The sequence below is a fragment of the Gopherus evgoodei genome, chromosome 11, assembly GCF_007399415.2.
Source record: "Gopherus evgoodei ecotype Sinaloan lineage chromosome 11, rGopEvg1_v1.p, whole genome shotgun sequence".
In the NCBI taxonomy this organism is placed as follows: Eukaryota; Metazoa; Chordata; order Testudines; family Testudinidae; genus Gopherus; species Gopherus evgoodei.
This window is the reverse complement of record NC_044332.1, coordinates 18,483,016-18,508,839: the sequence shown is the minus strand read 5'-3', so window position 1 is coordinate 18,508,839 and position 25,824 is coordinate 18,483,016. Positions and strand designations below refer to the sequence as shown.

General features: G+C 42.8%; 1 protein-coding gene across 1 annotated transcript in view; it reads left to right on the top strand.

Moving 5' to 3' along the window:
- Nucleotides 1–24,929, top strand: part of PARD3B (par-3 family cell polarity regulator beta) — a 693,368-nt gene extending 668,439 nt beyond the window's left edge. Inside the window, 1 exon segment of the mRNA XM_030579423.1 lies at nucleotides 23,948–24,929. Within this exon segment, the coding sequence (XP_030435283.1) occupies nucleotides 23,948–24,308 (361 nt within the window). The 3' untranslated portion in view covers nucleotides 24,309–24,929.
- Nucleotides 24,930–25,824: the final 895 nt, after the last annotated feature.

Below are 25,824 nucleotides of genomic sequence, written 5' to 3'. Positions count from 1 at the left end.
CTGTCCTCATCTTGGCACACTGTCAACCATTGTTTCTCAATCAGGGAGCTTCTATTCATTATATTCTATGTGGTGGTCTCATGAAGTCATCTTAATGTGATACTTGTCTGATCTCCACTCTGCTTAGCTCCTTCTCTGTTACTTTTGTTTTCTGCCACATCAAATAGCGGTTTTACAATACAAGGGGAAAAAAAGATTATGGTGGTGATGGAACTTCTTGTAAGATATAAAATGCTTTCACAGTCTAGGAAAGGATACTTAACTGTGCTAATTAAATGTAAGTTTACAAAAATAACACTTAATTTTAGATTTAACCAATCTGTCTTTGGTTAAAAAAAAAAAAAGTACCCAACGATTAGTGGTTCATGGTAATTACAAAACGTAGCCACCCATTGTCTTGAAAAGCCAGGAAAAGAAAACAAACCAGCATCAGCAGAACAAAGACAGCAACAGGGACTGTAAGGTACAACGCTAACCCGCTGCTAACTTAATTTAGGCCCAGAATTTAAATCTTGGTTTAAAAAAAAAAAGAGTGTAAAAGGAGTGAATGGAGAGAAGGGGATTCCAAAACTTAGTAGGAATGGAAATTTTATTTTACATGTTTTAATTTAAATATGTCACTTTCAGTGTAGCAAACCCAAGCACAAGAGGATTGTGTGTAACAGCAGAAATTGAATATAACTGGGACTAACTAGAAACAAAAGTGAACAGCCTAACTTAGTTGTCCAAGCCACATCAAATATCAATAATAAACGAGGTGCATTTATAATGGAACTTTTGATTTTTTTTAATTTTCAGTTTTAATAATCTAAAGTAATGTTAGTAACTTGAGTAGGGATCATTTTTAAATATGATTTTTATCTCAACAGTGACCCTTTTATTGAAAATACAGCAAAATCTTAAAATCTGATATCTTCCCATGCAATGATCTCATTATAAGTGAAATATGTATAGGGTTTTAGTTGGTTTTAAAGTCCTGACAGGTGCGTTTTGAATCAGTTTTAATGGGAATATTGGTCTACTCAAGTACCTCCAGGAAAAAAGTTGCAATAAAACAGCCAAGATGAAATACATGCAGAGAAAAAAGAGATTGTTCCTCCCTGATAGAGCACTAGCTTGGGAACTGAGCTGATGTGCTCATTTAAAGATTAGCTTAAATCCAAAATCACAGTGGAGTCTAACTACCTAACTTACTGTACTTACCACTGCCAGGTAATAAAACTGATTACTACAAAAACTGCCTAAAAGCCAGAGCTATCAAAAGAGTCATTATGCTTCAAGGAGGACAGAATCTAAATCCTGAATGGAATTTCTGATACCAATGATCATTCCATACATGTCAACCATTCAAAGCAGAAACGTGGAGTTTCTCTCATTTCTGCATATTGGTACATGAAGCATTTTATGGTGAAATCGTGACCCTGTATCACACTGATGGCTTCAGTCTTATTTTGAAACACAGAGTCAAAATCCAATCCCCAAAAAGTGTGTGGAGATCATAAACAAGTGTATTTATTGTCTTAAATAATGAGTGTCTTCAAATCATGCATACAAAAGCCAGCAGCAAAGTGAGAAGGTTGGTGTTTATTTTAAACATATCTCACAAAATGGGCTTGTATCTAAGCAGACATGACTTCTCCAAAACTCTTGTTTAAAAGGAGGGGTTAAAGATTGTAAACAGGATCATAGTTACAAAAATCTTATCGTAGAATTTGAAAGTGAAGACTGTTTGTTTTTAGGAGTAATTCAGCTTCCTTAAAAATAGAGTGAAACATTAGTTGAAATTAACAAGATGCTTCCTATCTAAGCCAAATTAGGTCTTTACTACTGAAAGGCATTCTTTTAGAAGTCAAGAAGGTCAAGGGTCAAGACATCAAATCACAAAGTGCAGCTGTCAGGCCACCTCTGCAATTTCCATGGGAGTAACTAAAGAAAATTTAGCAAAGAAAATATCTACAGCAGTAGGGACATTTCTTACAAAAAAACAAAAACTGAAAAACAGATCTCCCAGAAGAATACTTTGGAGGTGGACAGGGGGGCTGACAGACGTGGATTTTGTCAGTTTTTCTAATAAAGCCTCTCAACTCCTCATAGCGAAGAGCCAGTTGATGCAATATGGAATGGTTTAAAAGTCAATTAATATTTTGAAACTAAACAGCTGGCCTAGGTTGTAAGTAGATATTAGTTGGGATAAATAAATATTCTTTAAAGAGTCACATGTACAAAAAGAATTGAATGTATGTCAAGGCATAAGGGCCTCCCACTAAATATAAAGGTACTAAATTCTGCTTAAAAAAACCCTAGAGATCTAGAAAAAGGCTGTCTAGAAGGAGAAGCATTTGAGTTAATATTATATTACACATAGTGAAATTATGGAGACATGGCCTCATTAACAGAAAAAGAAGCACTATTAGCCAGCCCTCCAATGAGTACAAGAACAAAACAAATTTTCAGCAACAGACCATTAATGAAAGAAATAAGTGTCAGTAAAAACGTTTTAGGTTGAGATGAAGGATCTGTGGAAAAAAGATAAGTGAATGCAAATTAAAAAGAGTAAGCTCAAATTAAAAAACAAAGAGTATGTCCCACAGAATACATCAACAGAGTAACATGCCCAGTGAAACCTGGGGAATGAGATGTGCTACGAATGCAAATGTGTCCTCTGCATTATCAACACTGATGTTGAAATCGCCCAGGAGACCAAGAGATAGGGAAACTCAACTGGCTGGTTTATAAATAGAAGGTCTGTATACATAGGGTGAAGACATAGCTGCTTAAGATGTATTATAAATGAAATCTGAAAAAATGTAGACCTTGGATTTTTAAAGTGAGGAAATGGCACTTTGTTTTGGCTTGAGGTTCACTTAAAATAAGTTGAGGACAAGACAACTCTTCCAGCCCAAGCTCTTGAGATTCACTTTCTCTAGATAAATAGACCTGGAGGTAAGGTTGAGAGACAGGCCTTCACCAGTGAAAAGTGGCAGTAATACCCGATAGATACCGCCATCAAAGGAGGAAGGAAAGAGTCTATCAATACATACCTCTGACACACAGAACGTAGTAGGTCCAGTTTTGTAGTTTGCTCCATCAATATCCTTCAGCAAGCTTCTAACAGCGTAATCCATGAATGTCTTACCCCTTCTATCAAGTTTCAGCTGGACTCCAAAAAACAAATAGCTGTTCAACCATCGTACTGTTGGTGTCCACTAATAAGGCAGGCTGCTGTTGGCTTTTATAACCTCTGCCCATCACCGAGCCTTTATCCAGTCTTTACAGGACAGATGTGGTAGTTTAATTATATTAAAGAAGGTGTTATGCTGTCATAATATCAAGATGCTGGCTCTCATAACAAACATATAAAGTGCCCTTAGCAACTATGCTATTATGGAACAGGAAAGAAGAAATATGATAAGAAAATAGAAAGATAAGTTTTTTGTGGGCCATCTTAATTGGACAGCTTAGAAAAATTACAGGGCATATAAATCTCAGTGACTGAAATATAGTTCTGGTTCATTAGCAAATATGCAGCACACATACTACAAGCACAAATGATACCACACACTAAGAAAACAAAATAAAATGGAATGCCAGGAGGGATAAACTGAGCCATATAGAAGTAGTAGGGACAGACTTCTTAACAAAAATGAAGTCAGTGGTCACTAGTGTTCTCAGTGAAGCCATGGCCACCTTGTGGGGAGAGAGTTTCACAATATTAGTGATTAAAAAGTGCCTAATTTGGGATTGAGAGAGATCACTGAAGAAGTTAATAGTAAAAGCAGTTGGTAGTGCAGCTGTTACCACACAGCTCATGCAGGTGGCAGCCAGACTGCTTCCATTGCATGAGTGAGGGATGTATTTCTCTGAACAGTTTAGATATCGGCCTACAAAAACATGTCAAGACAGTTTTCTAAATTTCATTTTTCATCCATCTTTCTCTTCTTCCATTTATCCATCCAAGGTTCTTTTATTGCACCCATCAGCATAGTATCCAAGTGTGGTATTTTCTAAGGACCTGATTCTGTCACACATTGAATAATAGCAAGAAGTGACATTCAAGTCAATATGGGCATGAACCAATGGCAATTGAAATCACTGGAAATATTCCCATTGACTTCAGCAGGTGTTGGGTCAGACCTAAATGCAATCACGGAACTCATGAATAAGTTCCTTCATTTCTTCAACCACACAGTAAATTCCAGAATAATGTGGTAAACTGGTGGTGTGTAATACACAGGATTTACACATTTGATTTTCTTATCTGTACTCTGCCCACCAACCCAGGACTACTCCTAGCCTTCCAACCTTTCAAATAGCAACTATTTTGGTTTTTTAAACAAAACAACTTTCCACAATATTCTATCTATCTTCTCCCCAAATATGAATCAAGTAAAACCTGGACTGGAAAATTATTGTGGTCCAAGCTCCTATCTAGGATTGGTAATGTTCAGCCAGTAACAGTATTGGAGGTTAAGGTTAACGTTAAGATCCCATCTCTCTTGACAACTTGGGGCTAGTTACACCTGTTGTGTCCCATTGTGCCATTAGAAAAATTTTTAAATCCCTGCTTACCTGTAACGTGCAACATTCCTATCTAGCCCTGGAAAAATATTGATTGTTTATATAGAAGTATATTAAAAACTCAAGAAACAATCAACATTTTTCCAGGGCTAGATAGGAATGTTGCACGTTACAGGTAAGCAGGGATTTAAATTTTTCTAATGTCACAATGGGACACAACAGGTGTTACTAGCCCCAAGTTGTCAAGAGAGATGGGATCTTAATGTTAACCTTAACCTCCACTACTATTACTGGTCTGAACATTACCAATCCTATACATTTTTTTTTTTCAGATTAACTCTTCTGTCATCTGGTACCTGTACAAAATGTTCCACTGTAGGTTTTCTTCAAAATGTGGCATAAACAAAATTCAAGATGGTGTAAAATGGCACAAAGGTTTTATTGACCCTAATTTGGGAAGATTTGCATAATGCACTTCTGGCTTCACCACAAGTAATGTTAATAAGTAATGTGGCCATGCCAATAAAAACTTCATACATGTGTGCATGTGAGTGTATATAATACATATACCATTAAACTGGAGTTTTAAATAACTTTGGAAACAGTAACGATATTAAAAGCTTAACTGCGTCTTTAAGCCATGTTAGTATCTTGTTGCACTTAAAATCTTTGTGCAACAGAGCAAAGTTTAAAATACAACTGTATCTGATTAAGTAGGTGTTAACAAAATTCATACTTGCTACTGACTATACTAATGTAGGCCTTGCTTTGCTAGCATAGTGCTCCTTTTTGATGTGTTAAAAGCTGAGCAGGAAGTATCTCATTTTGGAAAATATTACTTTTAAAAGGGTTAATCCACTCTGATGAGCCATTTAATGGAAAAAGGGAGAGAGAGAGTTCTGCTTCGAGAAGACTCAAATAGGCATTAATTTAAATGTTACAGCAATTGATAGAAAGGTGAGAAGTAACGTGAGCGAGGAGCTGTTCCTCTGGTCAGCATCCTCTGTGCACGAAGTAATTGATATCCCATATTCTTGCAACAGCTGAAAAAACAAAACAGAACATGGAAACATGTCCACTACATAACAGCCATAGGAAGTGAGAGAAGGCGGGTGTTATGCTTTTTAGAAAGTGAATTAGGTACCATTTTTGTTCCACTTTAGATGTAATTCGACAAACAGAATGTGAAATGTGTCTTAGATTCTGTCAGACCGAGCTTTGGAAATTGGAAGCCATGCATGGTGGAAGAGAGAAGAGCTAGCAGTAGCAAGCCTGTGTAAAAAACCCCCATGTTAACAGTGGGCCTTGAGTCAGTGGGAGGTCCTCACATATTTAATAGTAGAAGCTGTTTTCCTTTAAAGAAGAAAAATAGCCATTGTTATTGAGGTCAGAAAAGGTATTTTGCCATGCAATCTACTGTAGGACACAACAAAATCTGGCAAGCAAAAACAATCTCAGCAGGATTTCACAGCTGAAAATCCATGAGAATGACTTTTTACATGGATCAAGGTATCAGCACACTGTGTTCATATGACAGTATTTCACCCTTTTGTTGAGATGGATTTGGCATTTTCATTATGAATTTTGACTCCATTTATTGAGTAACAGAGAAGCAATATATACAGAAAGAATGGTGTGTGCACTTTTACAGGATTGTATGAGTCTCAGTAAAAAAAAACAAAAAAAAAACCCACAACCAATCAGGAGCAAATGTACTGTTATGCTGTACAACCAACAGCAAGTAATAATTCATGCTGCAGATACAGCGCAAAACCAAAATAAAACTGTAGAAAATTAACACCAGAATGTTCTCATGTAAGAAAAATTGACATTTACACAGTGCCTTTCATCGAATGATCCCAAAGCAGTCAACACACTTTACAACTACATGTAAAGAGAATAAAATGTTCAGCATCGCTTCTTTGGAGTATTGTTGTAGCTGTGTTGGTCCAGGATATTAGAGAGACAAGACCTGAAAAAGAGCTCTGTGTAAGCTCGAAAGCTTGTCACTTTCATTAACAGAAGTTGATCCAGTGAAAGATATTACTTAACACATCTTGCCTCTCCATCATCACTTACATTACTAAGGCATTTCTGAAAATTGTACCCAGGGCTCACTTTACCTGCGGCTATAATGCAGCCACCTATGGAGTGAAATGTGAAAGTTGTTTAACAGTACATACTAATGCTACCCAATAGTTTGTGGCAGAAATTGAAGAACAGTGGAGCTTATCCAACTGAAACTACAGGGAATTTGTAATAGATAGAATGTAATTACCCAACTGGAATTGAGCTAGGGCTAACAACTAGAATTTTTAGGCCCAGCAAAGTAATTAAGCTGCTTAACTTTGATATTTGGTAGGAATTGGGTGCCTACTTCTCTTAAACTCCTTTGAAAATCCCAGCCTAAATGCACTCTAAGGCCATTCGTTTTCAGTTTTTACTGAAAAATTCCTGGGTTCCACAATGCTGCTATTTGCTTTTTACTGTTTTTCACCCAAAATTTGGAACACTCACATACATGAAAATATCAATTTGGTTAAGGAAATCCAAGACATTGAATTGGGTAGATGTGTTCAAGTTAATAATAAGTTAGTCTAAGTGCAAATATGAGGCTGTCTGTTAAAGTAAGGCAACATAGAGAAAGACATGTACCCATGCATGTGTGTATGTACAGTTCATAAAATAAACCACAGTATTTAAGTTCTTTTACTTTCAATACTCTTTTTTCTTTGTTGCTTTGTTTCTGTCCCCCATCCTCCAATATTAGCACAGTGAAATATGACCTTAATTTTTTGCACTTTTTTTTACCGTGTTTTAATTTTTGTAAGAAACGCTGATAAATTCCCAGAAAATGTTAAAATAAAAAGTGAAAAAAGAGGGCCTGTGTGCAGACTATAAAGCACATAGGAGGTACAACGTGGCTGAATCAATGTTACTTGCAGAAACTTAGCTTTTTCATTTCCTAGTTTTTTTGCAATTTGAACTGTGCCTCCTTAACATTGCATGAATGCAGTATTTTCCACTTAACTTTGTAAACAATAATGAAACAAATTATTTGCTGAATTCTACAACTGTTTTTCACAGCCACTTGTTAGCACTCTTAACGGAGAATTTCTTTGATGTTATTGGAGCGAGTATCAACCCAAATGTCATTTTAACGTAATTCTTTTGTGTGACAAGCTCACTGTTCTCCCTTCTCTTTTGTTATCGAACATCTTAGGAAAGCTCTGTTAGTGAGAGATTACGCCAGTGGTTCCTTGGTCTTACAGAGATTTCATCAGAAATGTTTCTTCTTTTTTAATGGACAATGGAAAATGTTCGACTGTCCATTATTACATTTCTTTGTACACAGTCTACAAATATAAATGGAAATTATAATTACATCTAGTGTTGGGTCACAATGGAAATCACTTTAATCCCAGTGTGGAGGTAGGAGGGGGAGAATCAATAAAAAACCCTTAACCCTGATCTTTTCTTCTTAGACATATCATTTTGAGTTGCATCAGCTTGCACCAGAAGTGTTAAAAGTTTAAAGGATGACTTCTTCGGTACACAGAGAGCCATTCTGCATCCTTAGAAAAGTAACGCTGTCTTGTCCTATTCCCATGTGGAAAAAAGGAAGAAGATTCTTTTTAAGCGTTTATCAAGTGTTTCGTATTATGTGGAATGCTCCACATGTTCATCCTTCGCTTAATTTAAAAAAAAAAAGAGGGACCATCGTACATTTAAACTTTTCTACTGGACATAGCACTTACTATGTTTGTACTATAGAATCATAGAAGAATAGGATTGGAAGAGACATCAGGAGGTCATCTAGTCCAATTCTATGCTCAAAGCAGGACCAACACCAACTAAATCATCCCAGCCAGGGCTTTGTCAAGCTGGGCCTTAAAAACCTCTTAGGATGGAGATTCCACCACTTCCATTCCAGTGCTTCACCATCCTTCTAGTGAAATACTGTTTCCTAATATCCAACCTAGACCTCCCCCACTGCAACTTGAGACCATTGCTTCTTGTTCTGTCATCTGCCACCATTGAGAAGAGCCTAGCTCCATCCTCTTTGGAACTCCCCTTCAGGTAGTTGAAGGCTGCTGTAGATGTATGTGAGCCAAAACCGCAGATCGGAACAGTCCTGAACTTTGGAAAAGTACAGACCTGGGTGTAAACATCAGAGCTGATGCTTATTTCTATGATGGGCTTTGCCAATTCCCAAACCCCAGACCTTTGAATTTTGGGGATAGATGCTCAATTCAGGATCTGAATTTTATCTTGGCTTATCTCAAAATCTTGCACTGAAAATCTTTAAAACTTGGTTTTGATAACTTCCAATAGCACAGGCTCTGCACCAAGTGTTCTGTTATTCTGCAGCTTTGGATCCACCTCTTACTGCAGAATTGTGTTCTAGAACTTATGGCTTCATTTTTTACAATTGTTTGAATTTTTAAAAATATTTTCTTTATGCTTTAAAGCATAAGCCAACAACTAACTGAAGAGGCTGGAAAGAAGCTTCCTTATTTGGTGGGTTATGCCATAGTCGTCCACAATGGAATTTTGTGAAACTTTCTCTGAAAGGTTGGATTCTGGCCACTGTCAGAGGCAACATATTGAAATAGATAGCCCACTGGTCTGATACCTCTGTTCCTAATTAGATACAACATCCACAGAATGAAATTAAGATCCATTCAGTGCAATATCCTGTTCCTTTCTGATTGCATGCAGAATTCAGAGTTCTCTCTGGACAATGAAAATGTATTTGAAAGTTAGAAAATAATTTTACTCCAGTCTTTCTTTTCTTAGAAAAAAATAATGTAACAGAACTTTTCAATATGTGCTATGGGCTTTCTTAGCAATCCAAATCTAGTACTTTGGGGGGGTTCACTTTCTCCATTAGGTTGTTGATTTTGAGCCTTAACTACAGTACTTGCTGGGAACTCCCTGGATACAGATATTTCATGAATTTATTTGGTTCTTCTATTCTTAATGTAATTTCCCTTTATAAAGGCCTAATCCAAAATTTATTGAAGTATTTGGACCAAACAGCAATTAATTTATGCCACCATGTTTCTCATTTCATTGCATTATTGCCCTTCCTGCCTCTGTTGTATTCAGCCATGGTAAAGCATTCTTTCTGCTCTACCTCCCTCTGGGAAGCATCCTGATGCTTTTTACAAACATCCTGCACAAAGATACATTGCACTGTATGGTCTAAAAATACATTACACTGTGTTGTATCGAAGTGACCTTTGTTATTCATTAGTGAATCAGCAGCCTGGGGAACTGTGGCTTTCAATGAGCTATTTTAATAGGTCTTTATTGTCAGTGATGATTTCCTTGATTTAAATATGCTGGAGCAAGGATAATTCTTTGATTGATTCATTATGTAAAATATTTGTTTCAGTGTTAGAATTTAATTATTTACATCGTAGTTGGCCAAACTGAGAGATTCCTTCTTTAAACCACTCTGAAGTATCTTCCAGATTCTCAACAGTCTCCACTAAGGAAGTACTGTTTCTTCTATTTCCCTCACTTCTGGGCAAATCCTACCACTCCTCTTGGCATGGAAGTTCCCTTATGCCGTGGCTCAGGGGGTGCACATCTTATACATGAAATATAGATCTATGAGGCTATCCAAGGTGGGCACGGACTGAAGGATATGTCTGGGCCCAGTGCTTTCACTCCTACACACATTCACTGGCTATTGTACCATGTGAACATGGCCCTCTGCAGTCTGTGTGTGAAGATTCCCCTACACACACACACAGATCCTGTGGAAATCCCCCCTTCCCCTCCCTGCCCCCCGCACACAGCCTAATACCTAGGAATATGCACTAAATTGTTTATGTGCATCTTACGCTTTTAAAGAAGGAAATTAAATGCAACAAAATGAAAATAAAAATACTTCCACAATGTTAATGTGGAAATTTTTAAGCACATAAAAGTCAGCAATTATGGTTTCCACATCTGTGAACAGGGCCCATTGCTCATATATATCTAAAAGCATTAAAGTTAATGCCATGTATAGTAATAAAAATACTACATATGCACAAAGGGCTGAGTTACAGTTGCTTGTGGGAACTGTTTCTTGAATTTCCTGAATTTTGTGCAGTTAAAGTCACAACGTCGCATTGATGTTTCTCTCTCTCTCTCTCACTCACTCACTCACTCACTCTCTCACACACACACACACACACACACACACACACACACACACACACACACACACTTTGTTTGTGTTGAGGTGGCATTTGAAGAATTAAATGGATTCACAGCTGTTCCTCACTTTTCAGTACAATATTCTTCCAGCTACTAGAATTAGGTTCATTAAACCACCTTAATCTAATCAAATAAGCAGACCATCCCAGCGCTGCCATTTTAGAGAATAGCAAAGACTTTAGAAACAAGTAAAACAATGGAATGGTAAGTTCACACTCCTTAACTACCTGATAGCAGTTAATACATGCAGTATTTATAAAATGCATGCAAGAGACAGAGAATTCAGACAGAGATGGGGCACAAACACTCATTCTACAGAGCCATGGGTTAACCTCTCAGTAGCCATCTATCACTACAACAGGATTACAGCCTTCTAGTTCTAAGTCCTGTCAGTATTACATATTTACTTTTAGCTAACTTTTTGCAATGCCTGTGGCCATATCTTGGCCCTTCTTCAACTGCAGTTGTGCTGTGGAAAGGAATGGGGCTGGACTGGGGAGACTGCTCAGGTACTTTACATCCTCTGTGATCTTCAGAGCTCTGCTCTGTGGAATCTTCCTGTTTCTCTAGAGACATGGGGAAGGGTTGAGATGTGGAAGAGCTTGGATCCATGACTAGGCAGATCTATTGACCATTTCCCTTACACAGAAGGTGGTGGTGTTTACACTGTCATTTTTCTTTAAATCGTCTTGCATACTGCACTGTCTCTAGTGTAAAAAGAGGGCTACACCTGGTCTGATCTGAATTAGGCAAAATGGTGGTAAAAACCCCGTGCCCTGCTCCTCAGTTTTGAGACAGAAAGGGGACAAATGGCAGAGACTCCCTGAAGTCCATTGCAGACTTTGCTATTGACTTTACTTGGAAGATGCTCAGATACTATGATGATGGGCAGCAATATAAAAAAAGGTAATTCTGTAGGCAGTGTAAAACCTTTAGCTAGAGTGTGTCCAATCTACAGTTGTTCCCCACATACAGCCGCGCTTACCCTAGTGTAACAGTGGAAGATTTTAAGAATAAACCAGCATAAACACAGCTCACATGTACCCTAGTTCCAAGGTTTATTGCAGCTGTAATGTTGTTGTAGCCTCTAGGCAACACTACAGCTACTCCATGCACTGGGTGGAGGATTCCCGTCCTCTCAGCCTGGGAGATTCCCAGTTCACAGGTGTGCACGGGTTCCAGGATTTGGCCCCTGTTATTTAGGGCCAAACTTGAGGAGCCCCACAACATTTGTAACCTTGCTTGTGGATACAAAGTGAGTAGTTGTCAGGTATAATTACCTGATTAACCTTCACAAATATGGAGATTTAAACACTTTGTAAGTGCCTTAACTGCAGCTGTAAAATTATATGTTCAGTCACTTATCCTATTATAAACCTTTAGATTTATATTATATAAATTATTGCAGCTGATGTTTCCTGACTAGCTGAAGGGGAGTGGTTAGTGGAGTATTAATGGAGCACAGTATGTTGAGAAATCTATAGTTTACACCAGCAGTTCTCAAACTGGGGGTTAGGACCCCAAAGTTGCTACCATGTTATAATGGAGTCACCAGGGCTGGCATCAGACTTGCTGTGGTCCGGGACTGAAGCTGACACCTGAGCCCCACTGCCCAGGGCTGAAGCCCTAGGGCAAGGGTAGGCAACCTTTGAGAGGTGGTGTGCCAAGTCTTCCTTAATTTAAGGTTGCACGTGCCAGACCGGCAGTGCGGGCGGCAAATGGAACCCCAGACCAGCAGCGAGCTGAGCCACCCTTGCCAGCCAGGGTCCCGGCTGCCAGTCCCGCTCAGTCCGCTGCCGGTCTGGGGTCTGTCTGCCCTTGCCAGCCAGGGTCCCGGCTGCCAGTCCTGCTCAGCCCGCTGCCAGTCTGTGGTTCCGTCCGCCCCTGCCAGCCAGGGTCCCGGCCGCCTGTCCCGCTCAGCCTGCTGCCAATCTGGGGTCTGTCTGCCCCTGCCAGCCAGGGTCCCGGCCGCCTGTCCCGCTCAGCCTGCTGCCGGTCTGGGATCTGTCTGCCCCTGCCAGCCAAGGTCCCGGCCACCAGTCCCACTCAGCCCGCTGCCGGCTGGGTTCCATTTGCCGCTGCCAGCCAGGATCCCGGCCACCAATCCCACTCAGCCCACTGCCAGTTTGGGGTCTGTCTGCCCCTGCGAGCCAGGGTCCCGGCCGCTGGTCCCGCTCAGCCTGCTGCCAGCCTGGTTCCGTCCATCCAGACCAGCGGGCTGAGCACAGGCGGCGGCTGGAACCCTGGTTGGCAGGGGGCCGGCGGCTGGAACCCCAGGCCAGCAGTGGGCTGAGCAACTCATCCCGCTGCTGATCTGGGGTTCCATAATCCAAGTTGGCAGCGGGCTGAGTGGGGCCGGCAGCCAGGACGCCGGCTGGCAGCAGTGTGCCACTAAAAATCAGCCCGCATGCCGCAGGTTGCAGACCCCTGTCTGGGGGCTTCAGCCCTCGGTGGCGGGACTCAGGTTACAGGTTCCCTGCCTGGAGCTGAAGCCCTTGGGCTTCAGATTTGGCCACCCCACTCAGGGCAGTGAGGCTTCAGTGGGCTCAAGCTTTGTGACCTCTCTTCTGGGGTTGTATCGAAATTTTTGTTGTCAGAAGGGGGTCACAGGGCTAGGAAGATTGAGAACCCCTGGTCTATCAGCATATGTAAATGTGTGTAGAAGTAAATGTCTAGATTCAAACAAAATACAAATAGGGAATAAAGGATGAATTTACAGTTTCTTTGAGTTGTTTAGGAACAAATCAATAAATCAGAGGCTTGGAGACTATGCAGGTTGAAATAGCATCTAAAGAAGACAACAAAAGCTTTTATGCAAAAGCAACTGTCAGCTTCCTTAGGACTTTTAGCTTTGGTTTTACTGCAAGGAAGAAAAAAAAAAAAACAGGACGTCTCAGTGAGTGTAACTGAATCCAGAAACAAAAAGAAATGAAAAGGAAAATAACCAGCTACCATTAATTCCAACTGTATATCTCCTTTATGTATTGAAGCATGATTTTACCACCCAGTTTGTACCATGGGAGGTGGAGCTGACAGCCGTGCTCCATCATGGCAATGGAGGGAAAACTGCTAGGAATGCTTTAAGTTAGATGAAGAATGATTTTTTAAAAAAATAAAAGCTTGGTAATAACATTAATAACCCATTCTTACAGGTTTTTACTAGCCTGCTGAAGATCAGAGAGTATGTTCAGATCCCAATGGCTGAATAGTGAAAATCTCAGCTTGGGTTGTTATTACTTCGAAAGACTCTTTTAATGATTTCTATTATTTGTTGAAAATCATTTTAACAACATAGCTGAATAATCACTGTGCTTTAAATTCAATTCATGTGACAAATGGAATGGAATTTGGTTTTAGTGTCGTTCAAAGTGCTGTGCAGAATGAATTGGATACTTGTAGTTCAGCGAGTGTGCAGGCAAAAGGAGGAACTATTATATGTTCAGCAATAGCTCTCATGCAGCCCTGGACATTACACGCAACCTGTGTGCTTTTTTTAAGAGAAAAAATTTTGGATGGGGCACTGGGATTACCTTTTTAAAAACACTTTGGGACCTTTAATTTCCACCTTGGCAGCACCCAGCAAAGCAGCAGTACTGGGTAGGACACTGGACTAACCTGCATTCTAGCCTTGGTTCTTCCACTGACTTGCTGGGTGACCTTGGTCAAGTCACCTTACCCCCTCTCTTCTCTTTCCCCGTTATCCTTTGATTTATCTAGTTAGACAGTAATCTTTTGTGGGCAGTGACTGTCTCTTAGAGTGCCTGCTACAATGGGGTCCCAATATTAACTGGATGCCTCTAGGGGTTCACGTAATACAAATAACATCATCCAGAGAGACTTCAGTGTAACATGGCTCACAGTAGTGGCAGTGTTTCACCTGTTCAGTATTTCTCATCCTTGGGTATGAGTCTAAATCTAAATGTAATATTCAGCAGGGTCCTGAACTTTCTTTTCTTTTGCTGGCTTCAGATGTGTGAGCTTGATATTTTTTCTTCTAAATATTGAGTGACTTTTAGTGTATTGAGCTGGTAATACTGAAAATAGCCCTTCATTTGTTTAAGGTTTGAAAATACAAGATTCCTCATATAAAAATGGATTCAATAGATTTTTCTACGCTCAGAATGTAACTTGATCGTGCCCCCCGCCACCACCACTGCCACCAGCAGCATCCTCTGGCCCTCCCCAGGCACAAAATCTCTCCTTGGTTCACACCTGCCCACAGGTCATAAGACCCCAGTGTTACAATAGTCAAGACAGGTTGGATAGGATTCCCATTAATGCATAACTCCCTTGATTGGTCAGAGAAGTTATTGCAGTGTGCAAAAGGCTGAGAACAGTCGTCTCTATAGTGAGCTTTCAGCGCTTGCTGATCTAGGAAACAAAAGGCCAAGGGGACCTGAAAATCTAATCCAGGCCTTTCACATGATGGTACATGGAGGTTCCCAGTGCAAGAGACACGACTGTCTAGTATTGAGACTGGGTTGCTTATGCCAAGAGGTTAATAACTTACAAGGCATTATGCAGTGTCGAATAATGAGTAACATTCGAAATGACATGTGGTAAGGACTCACCACTTAAGTTACCGATCTATTTAAGACTCCTATAAGCTTGAAAAGATCACAGAATAGAAATGTCTTGCTCAACAGGCAATTCTTTATTCCATATACCCCACCAGAGGAGATGTACCACGCTTGAGAGCATATGAACAAAATGAGAGGGAGCAACCTCGGGAAAATTACCACAGCAGTTGTCTTGTATCCGTATCAGGTACTTATAAAATACCAACCACTGTGCTTGGAGTTTTTAGGTTTTTAACCTAATTACTTAATTGTCATGGCTCCTGATGTTTGTAGGCAGGATTTAGGGGGCAGGAGGTGGCTTTTGCACGGAGGGTGGGATTTTCAAAAGTTAGCCTAATTCTTCCACTGAAATCAATGAGAGTTTCACACTTACTTTCAATAGGAGCAGAGTCTAGCCAGTGCTGAGTGTTTTGTGAAAATCTCTCCCTAAATTCTGATGATGGCCAGACTAGAGCACAGTTTATTCCTATTTTCTACCAGAGGCTCATTACAGTTACCGTTACGATGGTGCTCATATGTACAAAAGGAATCATTAAGCTCCCTAGGGAAAGCCTCACATCATGTGTTATTGTCATCTCATGATAGAAGTTTAAAATGTTCTTTCAGGTTATTAAATTGCATTTTTGTTTATTCTTTCTGTACATCCTTTGGCCTTCTTGGAGAGTTGTCAGCAGTAGCTAAATTCCCTGTTTGGGTCCCAATTTTGAGAGGCGCTGAACACCTGATAAATATCTTCAACTCCTAATAAGTTCAGGTGCCCAGCACCTCTCAAAATGAGCCCCTATCTGCTGCTTCTGTGGAGTCTCCATTACAGAAAGTTTGCAGTCATGGCAGGCCATTCTGTATGATCCTCTGCCAATCTCTTTATGGATGAATAGTCCTTTTTATCCACCCAGGATACCACATTGTCCATCCAAGACCTTATTTTTCTTCATCGTGTTCTTCTGCCATCATTTCTCTTCCAGTGCCCATAAACATGCATCACCTGCTGACCCCCTTAAAATGTGCCCTGCCAGCAGAAGCTATGTTTTCATAAGATCTCTGACTAGCATTTGCTAGTGGGTTGAGCATTGGCCTGCTAAACCCAGGGTTGTGAGTTCAATCCTTGAGGAGGCCATTTAGGGATCTGGGGCAAAAGTCTGTCTGGGGCTTGGTCCTGCTGTAAGCAGGGGGTTGGACTAGATGATCTCCTGAGATTCCTGCCAACGTTGATATTCTGTGATTCAGTCAGCTCCAATACTTTGTATTGATTAGAGGCTATCCATGATATGCTTTCAAAAAGAAAAAGGCCTGATTTTCCAGTCACTTAAGGCAGGTCTACGCACAATTTTTGTCCTGCTATAACTATACCAATATAAGCACCCTTGTATGGTCTAACTGCACACATATTTGGGAATTTGCTACTTTCTAAACTATATTCAAAACATTAACTCTTTTCTTATAGCAACACAAAAGCTGTGCAGACAAGCTCTTACACTAGGATCAGTCAAAGGTAACTATTGAAGTTAGAGGAGTTTCAACAGTGTAAAACTGCTGTGAACGGAGAATCAGGCCCTAGGTATCTGCTTTGTGTCTGTAATTGATCCCTGCTTGAATTCCCAGCAAACTGTGAGGGACGTCTCCTCCTTGCAATCCAAAACAAACACAAGTAGCAAAAGTAGATGTTTTTCCATTCCCCCCCCCCCAGTAATATAGGTCATGAAATGATCATTATTTTTATGGGTCCGCAAAGCCTATAGAAATCAAAGCTATGTAATATACATTGCAAAGTGTTCTGCTAATCCTGTCCAACCGCATTCGTGCCTTCACGAGGGTTGAGGGGTCTGGTAACTGGAAATCTGACACTGAAGGAATTCCAAACAACAGTGCTCCAACTAAAAACAGCTCTCTCTGCGTGGCATGTGCTACATGAGACATTAGGATTGTATTAGTTTACATTATCTGATTTTTTAGTTGTGCATTGTTGATAAAAGAACAGGAGGAGAAAGCACCTTCACCAGCTCAGCCCATAAATAATCTGTGTGTGGTGTGTTTGAGGTTAGTATAATATTGCTAGACATCTGCCTTCTGCCGAGAGGTACAGGCATCGCTCACTGACAGCAGCAACAGAGCAACGCCTTGTGCTGCAGTTTCCCCCTCATAATAGGATACAAAATTTGGTTTCATTCAGTTTTTTAAATGCAAAAAATGTGATCTTAATTGATAAATGTTGGTTTGAAATGGCATCAAAAATTTTGTTTCAGGAGTAACCAGCCTGCAAATGAGAGACTTTAATGAAACTCAGACCCATGCAGTGACTCTTTAGGTATTGCACAGTGAATATTAAGCTGCTGAAGTTTTTGGTGCTAGTGCCTAGAACCAGCACTGCTTTCTCTGTTATGTGCCGTGACTTTAAATATCAGAGAGCGAGACTACATAGCCATTGAGCCAGGATTTTTTAAAATATAAGTCAGAAACAGTTTTATACGGTCTACTCTCAGAAGAAACACTTCGTATGTTTGTTATAAGATTGATTGTTTGCCTCATTTAATTCCTAGATCTGTTCTTGGTTTGTATCTTCTTCTTTATATGTAGTTAGGGCCCTTATCACAGAGAACAGGCAGCACTCCATTGTGATGCATATATAGAGAATGCTTTGCTGACATCCTGGGACACAGACAGGACTCTGTTCTCTTTGGCACTCTAATCACTGCCTTTGTTACCTCATGCCATCACCCAGGATCTCTTGCTTAGTTAGACTACACAGTCATGGAAGAGGATGCAAAAGAGGCGGCAGCCAAGTATGGGTTTCCATTGGCAACAAAGTATGTGACTTTCTTGGGGTGTATTTCAACAAGTACTTCCTGTCAGAGTAGGAGAAATTCTTTTCTCTGCTAACTGGAGAATTACTGAAATGGGGACATCACAAGACCCAAGAGAGCAGAAGTTGAGCAAGTGAGAGGAAACGATTTGTAGTCCATTTTTTATTGACACCCATTTAATGTCAATCACTAATGAACATTTTGGAAAGAGGAAGATCTTCCTTAAAGAGTCTGCTCCTTTCAGTTAGGTTGTAAACAACCCTGAAAGCTCTCTGAGATTCATAGCAAAACCAGGGAATGTCAGACATTCTTGATATTTCTAAGGTAAAAACAAGCAGCAAAAGCAAAGATGTTCAGGCCTTCTTTAACCATCAGCAAGAAGTAAAATAGCGCACAAGCACAATATTTTAATCATCCTTTGCAGGTCGTCTTTAAAACAAGGGTTATATTGGACTTCTAATTACAGAAATGGGTCAGAGTTCCTAACTGATCTGTGTTTTGAAGATCAACCAGCACAGCTCTGAGCCAGTAGGTTAAGGTTGAAACAAGTTGGCAGGAAGTGTGGGGAAGTTTGCACGACTTCTGTCTGTGCCATACTTCTCTGTGGAGGTGGGGAATCGTATTTCCCATCATCACAATTCAATAAACAGGCTTTTGAAACGCACTTTGCCTACATCAGGTCACTATTTGGGAGGAGAGTTTTCATGCGGCTCTAATGGCTTTGATTCCTTCCTTGAAGTCAGTGCTCCAACTTCTCTCTTTCTACAACTTCCTTAACGAGAAGTATATTAACGTAGCTGGTCCTGCATCTTCTGCTCCCTACTCCTTCACTGGGGAAAGGCACAAGTCAACCAGTCAGTAAAAGGCTGCCCTACAAGCAGGGGCGGCTCTAGACATTTCGCCACCCCAAGCACAGTAGCATGCCATAGGGAACACGGCAAGCAGGCAGCCTTCGGTGGCGTGCCTGCAGGAGGTCCACCGAAGCCATGGGACCAGCGGACTCTCCGCAGGCACGCCGCCAAAGGCTGCCTGCCTGCCACCCTCCCGGCGACTGGCAGAGCGCCCCCCGCGGCATGCCGCTCCAAGCATGCGCTTGGCGTGCTGGGGTCGGGAACCGCCCCTGGCTACAAGATCAGCTCCTTCCCGTGCTGTTGTGTAAGTTCCCCATTTGCAGCCAGACATTAAGCCCCTGGTCCCCTAGGTCAAACAACTGACCAGAAAGCAAACAGCTGACACAGAGCAGTTCATGCTCAGCGTGTCCTCTTAAAGGGCATGCTCCTAATCAGGCCCTTTGGAGTGGCTGGACCTGCTTGACCCAATTTGTGGGGTTTGGATGGATCGCATGGGTCAGTGATTTTCCACTTCTGGTTGTTGGTCTGACCCACAAGCTGTGGGTCACTGGGGAGGTGTGAGCCAGCCTTCTGAACTCTGAACCCACCAGGAGCTAACAAAAACAGAGCGGGAGGGGGAAAGAATTTCATTAGGGCCTCTGCTGGGAGAAAATGCAGAGTTGTTTTGCTTCTACTCAGAAATGAACACCGTGTCCAAGGGGCTGCAATTGAAAAGGTGTTTGGTTTGGCTTATGGGGTTTTTTTGGTTTTTTTTTTGTTTTTGTTAAAGAAAAGTAATAACACACACAAGCAGACTGTATAAGGTCAGATGAAAATTGAGGTGCTTCAAAGTGGCAATGCATTCACTCTCTGGAATCACCATTCTTAGAAATTGCCCCCAAATCTCCCTTTATTCATGTGAGTGCAGCTTTTTCTGGTGATGGCATTTCTGATGCTGCCTTAAAAATACTGACTTTCTGTCCACTTGAAAAAAATAATAAAAGGGACGTTCAGGGTTGGTCAAGCACCAGCTATTCTTTCCTTTTCTTCGTCTTAAAAATTCATAGCCGCTGCTTAATGTGACATGGGGAGTGGGGGCTCCAAAAAATGCTTCAAACCACTCTCTAACACCCTTTTAAAATCAATAATGCCAGCAGGCCTGGATTTGGGAGGTAATCACCCATAATAAACCAACAAGTATGAGGCAGGGGAGGGGAGAGAGTAATAGAAACATAGAGCTAAAGGCCAGAAGGGATCATGAGATGATCTAGAATGAATCATCAGGGAACTGTTCAGTTTCAACATCCAGGTCTTATTATAAATAGGAACAATGGCCTGGGTCATCCCCTCCTCTCCTTCAGAAATACCCTGGGAAGTGAGCTGGGCAAGGGGGGCTGACCCATCTACAAGGACCCTTTGTTGAGTTTCCCTCAGATTGTTCTCCTCAGGGGTTGCCAGTGGAGCAGAATTGCAAAGGCTCCCCCAGCCTTCCCTGCCCACAGAAACTCCCTTGAAACGTTCGTGGCTTTTTATCCGAAGGGTGGTGGAACCTGCACAAGTATTAACACACGGGCTTTTCTGAAGCGTGAAGTGGAACCATGCCCGGCTCTACCCACTCCTTCCCCAGCCTGACCGTCCTCCAGTTGCCAATCCCGACCCCATAGGCATAGCTGAGCCATTTGTACTCCAACCCCAGAAGAGGTGAAGAGGGGCCTGTAGAGGGAACGCCCTGCATGGGTAAAATTGGCCATCAAACCAGATCCCAATACTTTTACCATGGAACCTGGTTTCTTCCTTCCCAAATGTTACTCTGAATGGTTCCACGTCCCCAGCACACTCAACTTTCCTGAAAAGAAGCCATTCCCTATAGGCGCCGACTCCATGGGTGCTCCGAAGCTGGAGCACCCACCAGAAGCCCTGCCAATCAGCTCCTACCCCTTCCTCCCAGTGCCTCCTGCCTGCCTTGTTCAGCAGGGTGCAGGAGGCACCTGGCTCCAGGGTTTTTGCTGCCCCAAGCGGCGAAAAAAAGTAAAAAAAGCACAATCGCGATCGGTGGCACTTCAGTGGCAGCTCCACCACGCCGCTTCCTTCTTCGGCGTTAGTTCGGCAGCAGGTCCTTCCCTCCGAGACGGACTGAGGGACCCACTGCTGGATTGACGCCGAAGAGTCCGACGTGCCGCCCCTTCCCCTTGGTTGCCCCAAACACCTGCTTGCTGCGCTGGTGCCTGGAGCGGCCTAGGGAGAGGAGGAGTGGGGGCGAGAGTGGAACGAGGTGGGGGTGGAGCAGAGACACTGGCTTCGGGGAAGGGGGGGAATGGGGTAGAGCCTCCCCCTTCCCCCCCAGAAACAGAGGAAGTCAGCGCCTGTGCTCTACAGCAGAGGTCGGCAACCTTTCAGAAGTGGTGTGCCAAGTCTTCATTTATTCACTCTAATTTAAGGTTTCGTGTGCCAGTCAGGGCCCACTCTACTGTTTTCACCACCCCAAGCAGAAACACAACCTCCCCCTGGAAGTGACGGAGGTCAGAAAAGCATATGCAAATACAGGCGGGAGGGGCGGAAAAGAGCGGGCTGGACCAGGCTGGGCAGGATTTTTAATGGCACACTGCTGCCTGCCAGGGTCCCGGCTGCCGGCCTGGGTTCGGCAGCAGGTTGAGCGGGGCCGGCGGCCAGGACCCTAGCAGGTAGCAGCGTGCCATTAAAAATCAGCTTGCATGCCGTCTTTGGCACGTGTGCCATAGGTTGCCAGCCCCTGTTCTACTGCCTCTTGCCCCTCCTCCACACTGTGTAATGCTCCTTCTTTGCCACATCCAACCCCTTGGAGAGTGAAGGTCCGTTGAGGGTGAACTCGTGATGCACAGGAGCTTGTTCCAAGAGCAAGTCTGATTGCAGCTTTAAGCAAATCTGTTCTCCACCAATTACATTTGAAATACTTTAAAATCATAAATTCTGCTTTGCATTAAGGGCCCAATTCAAAGTTGCCCAGATTCCCTCTGGGCTTTGCATTTGTCCTAAGCACATTTGCATTATTTTGATTTTTTTAAAACACAATTTAGCAAAAATTCTGTCTAATGATAACAGCTAAGAAAAATTACATGAAAACGTATGACCATTATCTTGACAAATATCCTTTTAAGAATTGCTAGTCTCTCGAGTCTTGGAAAGGAAACTAGTGCCAAGTATGACACACTAACATTTGTTCCCGTTGTTTTATTCCTTGACACACAACTGCTTCCACTTTTGATTTCTCTTGCACATAAAGACAAGCTTCCAGTTGCAAGGTATGGTGTGGATGGCCTGTCCACCAGGCTTGTCATCATTCTTACCACCTCTGATAGAAACACGCAGAGCAGCCCTTTGGCTTGCTGTGGAAGTTAGACTTTGTTGCAAGGCCTGTGTGTGAGAGCAGAGATACCAGTTGTCTGAACACATGTGGGTTAAGAGTCCTTTTAGTATCTCAGAGGGTGGCTTCAACCCCTTCAGCACTTTGCCTGGACTGTCTCATGAAAAAAACAGGAGGGCCTGTCTTTTATAATGTTCTGTTTTTAAAGCAAAACGTCTCTGGGGACCGTAGGGTCCTAAAAGTCCAAGGCCTGGAATTCTTCCTTTCTCTCTTTCCATTTTAAACAGGAAACATTTGCACTAAGCGATTCCAGGGGGAGTGTTGTAGGTTCATTTCAAGGCAGATAATGTTTGTTCATTGCCTATGTCTGTGATTTACCCCATGGGCTTAAATGAGTGCAGCAGAAAACCACATGTTGTGTTTCACTTCATGCAAAACAATTTTCGATGGCATCTGGGAGGGGCGCCCGGGATAAGCAATGAGAAGCATGCTTATAAAATCCCTGTGTGAACAAAAGAGAGTTTGGTGAAAGAAGTGAAAGTCATCAGCATATTGGACACCTGATATCTTTTACAACAGAGATTTTTTTAATAAATCCACAAAAAGTTTTTCAACAACCGCTGGTGTAGTCCTGTGCCCCAGGGCAGGTGTGTCTAATTTACATTTTCAGTCTTCTCTTTGGGTCAAAATCCTGCAGTTCCTTCAGCTTGTCCTCAGGCCAAAAATTCCACGGAAGTCAATGGAAGGTTTTGCCCTAGTGAAGTATAAGGACATTTTCGGTCACAACGGTAAAACTCCTAATTGTGCTGAACTGTTGTGGATGCTGCAGTGACATATCTGTGCAGAACAATTATTTTTGCCATTTAGAAGTATCACATGTTAAACTATTCTAGGGAGAAATATCAATCCCTCGTTAGTGTAAATCATGGCATTTAAGACACAGAAAGGTACAGAGGGGACTTTATAGCACATCCTCTGGGATTACATGTTCACATGTTGCTTTTCACATGCACCAGAGCTTGCCAAACCCTTATGGATGCAGACAAGTTACAGAGCAGACTTAACATCAGGCTCTCCAGCTCACAGGGGTTTTTTGAAACCTCACTGGCGGCTAGCCCATGAAACACAGATACTGTATCCTAACATCCCTGTTGTTTCTTCCAGGAGTTCCAAGATTTCCAACTATGGTGTTTTGAGAGTTTTACAGTCTGACATGTTAGAAGAAAAAAGTGGGCCAGGGCTGGGAGGTGTGATTATTTGTGCACATGCGGCTTATGGGATTTGCAAAGCTGTAGCCCAAACTCCATCTGTTTATCCTCAGGCTAGATAAGACACAGTCAAACACACATTGTTTGAAGGATCTTTGTTTCCATTATGGCAAACGGATCAAGGGAGGCTGGCTTTGTGAGCTGCAGAGCTCTTCCTTTGTCAGTGGGCTGTGATGGGCGCAGGACCCTGGCGCCCAGTATCCTGTGAATTAGAAATACTGCATCATGTAGCTGGGAGGATTTTTTTACTCTCATGTTCTGTTTTGACTCATCAGGTCAAGTTGCAGCTGAGGTGCCATTTCCTGTCCCACATTAAATGTAGAACTTTAAGTACAGTGTGTTGCTGGCTTGGAATACTGCTTTATTTATCTAGATGTCTTTTCTTCCTTCCCAGGTGTGGCCCAGCAGAACCAATGGAGTATTTAACAGGGCCCCGAGTGATATACAAAGAGCGAGATCTTCCATACTACCAAGGAGGGCAGCCTGCTGTCCACCCCTCTAAAGGAAACTACTCTCGTGCACAAGACATGAGGGCAGCAGAATTGCGGTATCCCCAGTATTACCCAAGCCAGCAACTAACCACCCAGCACAAGGGACCCCTCCGCCAGGATGTCCCACCTTCACCTCCCCAACCGCACAGAGTGCCAGCTTATAATGAAATGGGCCGAACAGGGCAGCGTGGGAGCAGCCCGGATCAATACCAATATAGACATCAGGATTCCAGGCAGAAGAATCCCGTGACTGCAGCGGTATAGCCTGAAACTGGACTTTGTCAACATGGGCTGGGATGGAGGATTCCTTACATTCCCTTTTTTACAGTTGGTCCTAGCAAGCTTAACTGCATGTAGGAATGGCACCTTAACTGGAATCATTCTTACTGAACCTGCCTCAGGATAGGTTCGTTTTCATAGGAATCTTGGGCCATATCAGATTAAGAGACTGTGTCTTTTAGGTACGTGCATTACCAGACATTCAGATGTTTTTAACACCATTAAAAATAGAAAGTGATGGCTGAAAAGTAAGTGCACCTGTTAGTACAGCTCAGGGCTATTTACCACATCTGGCTACACACACATACAGACACACAGTGCACCCTCTGTAAAAGACCAGTGGTGGTATCGCCAGAGTCCATTTTGGATCTACACCACAGAAGTATTATATCACAGAAGCCTTCTGGTGACCTGACCCTGTGTTCAGTGCAGTGCTGCTCTTCTCGGGATCAGAGAGTCTTGTGTAATCTAGTGCCGTGTGCAGTGGTGACTTTACCAATGACTTCCGTGCTGTTCCATTCCCACTCTTATCAGCAGTTTTATATTTTGAGAATGCCGTAGTCATTGGTTTTTAATCTTAGCTGTATCTTCCTCTTTCTGCTTGTTTGCTGGTGTGATGGAGTAGGGACTGTCTGTGTGGGGAGTGGGAGAGCAGGGGAGGACTTTAGGGGATGGACGATGCCAGAGCCTGTAACCTGAGCTAGGTAAGGGAGGGGAAAGGTCAACACCTTTGCCCGGGAAGGGGACAAAGGAAGGGGGTGGCAGGAGGGAAGCAGTTTGAGTTTGGGCTTGGGGCTGTGTGGGCGGAATTCAGGGTATCCTAGCTAGGATCCAAGCACCCTGAAAGCCCAGAAGGACTCGGTGGAGGGGTCCTGACTGTGCCTGCAAGCTCTGCTGTAACCGGTGTTCCTGTTGTCCAATAAACCTTCTGTTTTACTGGCTGGCTGAGAGTCACTGTGGGTCCCAGGAAGAGGGGTGCAGGGCCGGACTCCCCACACTCCGTGACAACTGGTGGCAGCGGCGGGACATACTGCACCCCGTGGACGGCGCTTCCTGCAGTAAGTGACTGGGGAGCAGTAAAACGAAGGGGTGATTAACCCCTGGGAGTGTGTGCCCAGTGAGAAGGACTTTGCAGTAACAGGGTCCCCCGGGGGATTGCAGCAAGCGGTCCCAGGGGCGAGGAGTCTGCAGCTCGACCCTGGCAGAGAGGTGGTGACCTCACGAAGGGCTGGTGCACTAGGGGTCCCCCTGGAAACCGTGGGGAGCGGCGAGCGCCCCGGCCTGTGAGTGGCCAGCAGGAAGATGTATGCCAAGCGGCGCAAGTGTGACCTGGTGGAGCTGTGCAAGCAGAGGGGGTTGCGCCCGGGGAGGCTCAGCAAGGACCAGCTGATTGCCCAGCTGGAGCAGGGAGACCGCATGAATGAACGGAGCCCTGTCTCTGAGGGAAGCAGCCGAGCAGATGCAGCTCAGGCACCAGTGTCTGTCCCCGCTGGGAGCGGTC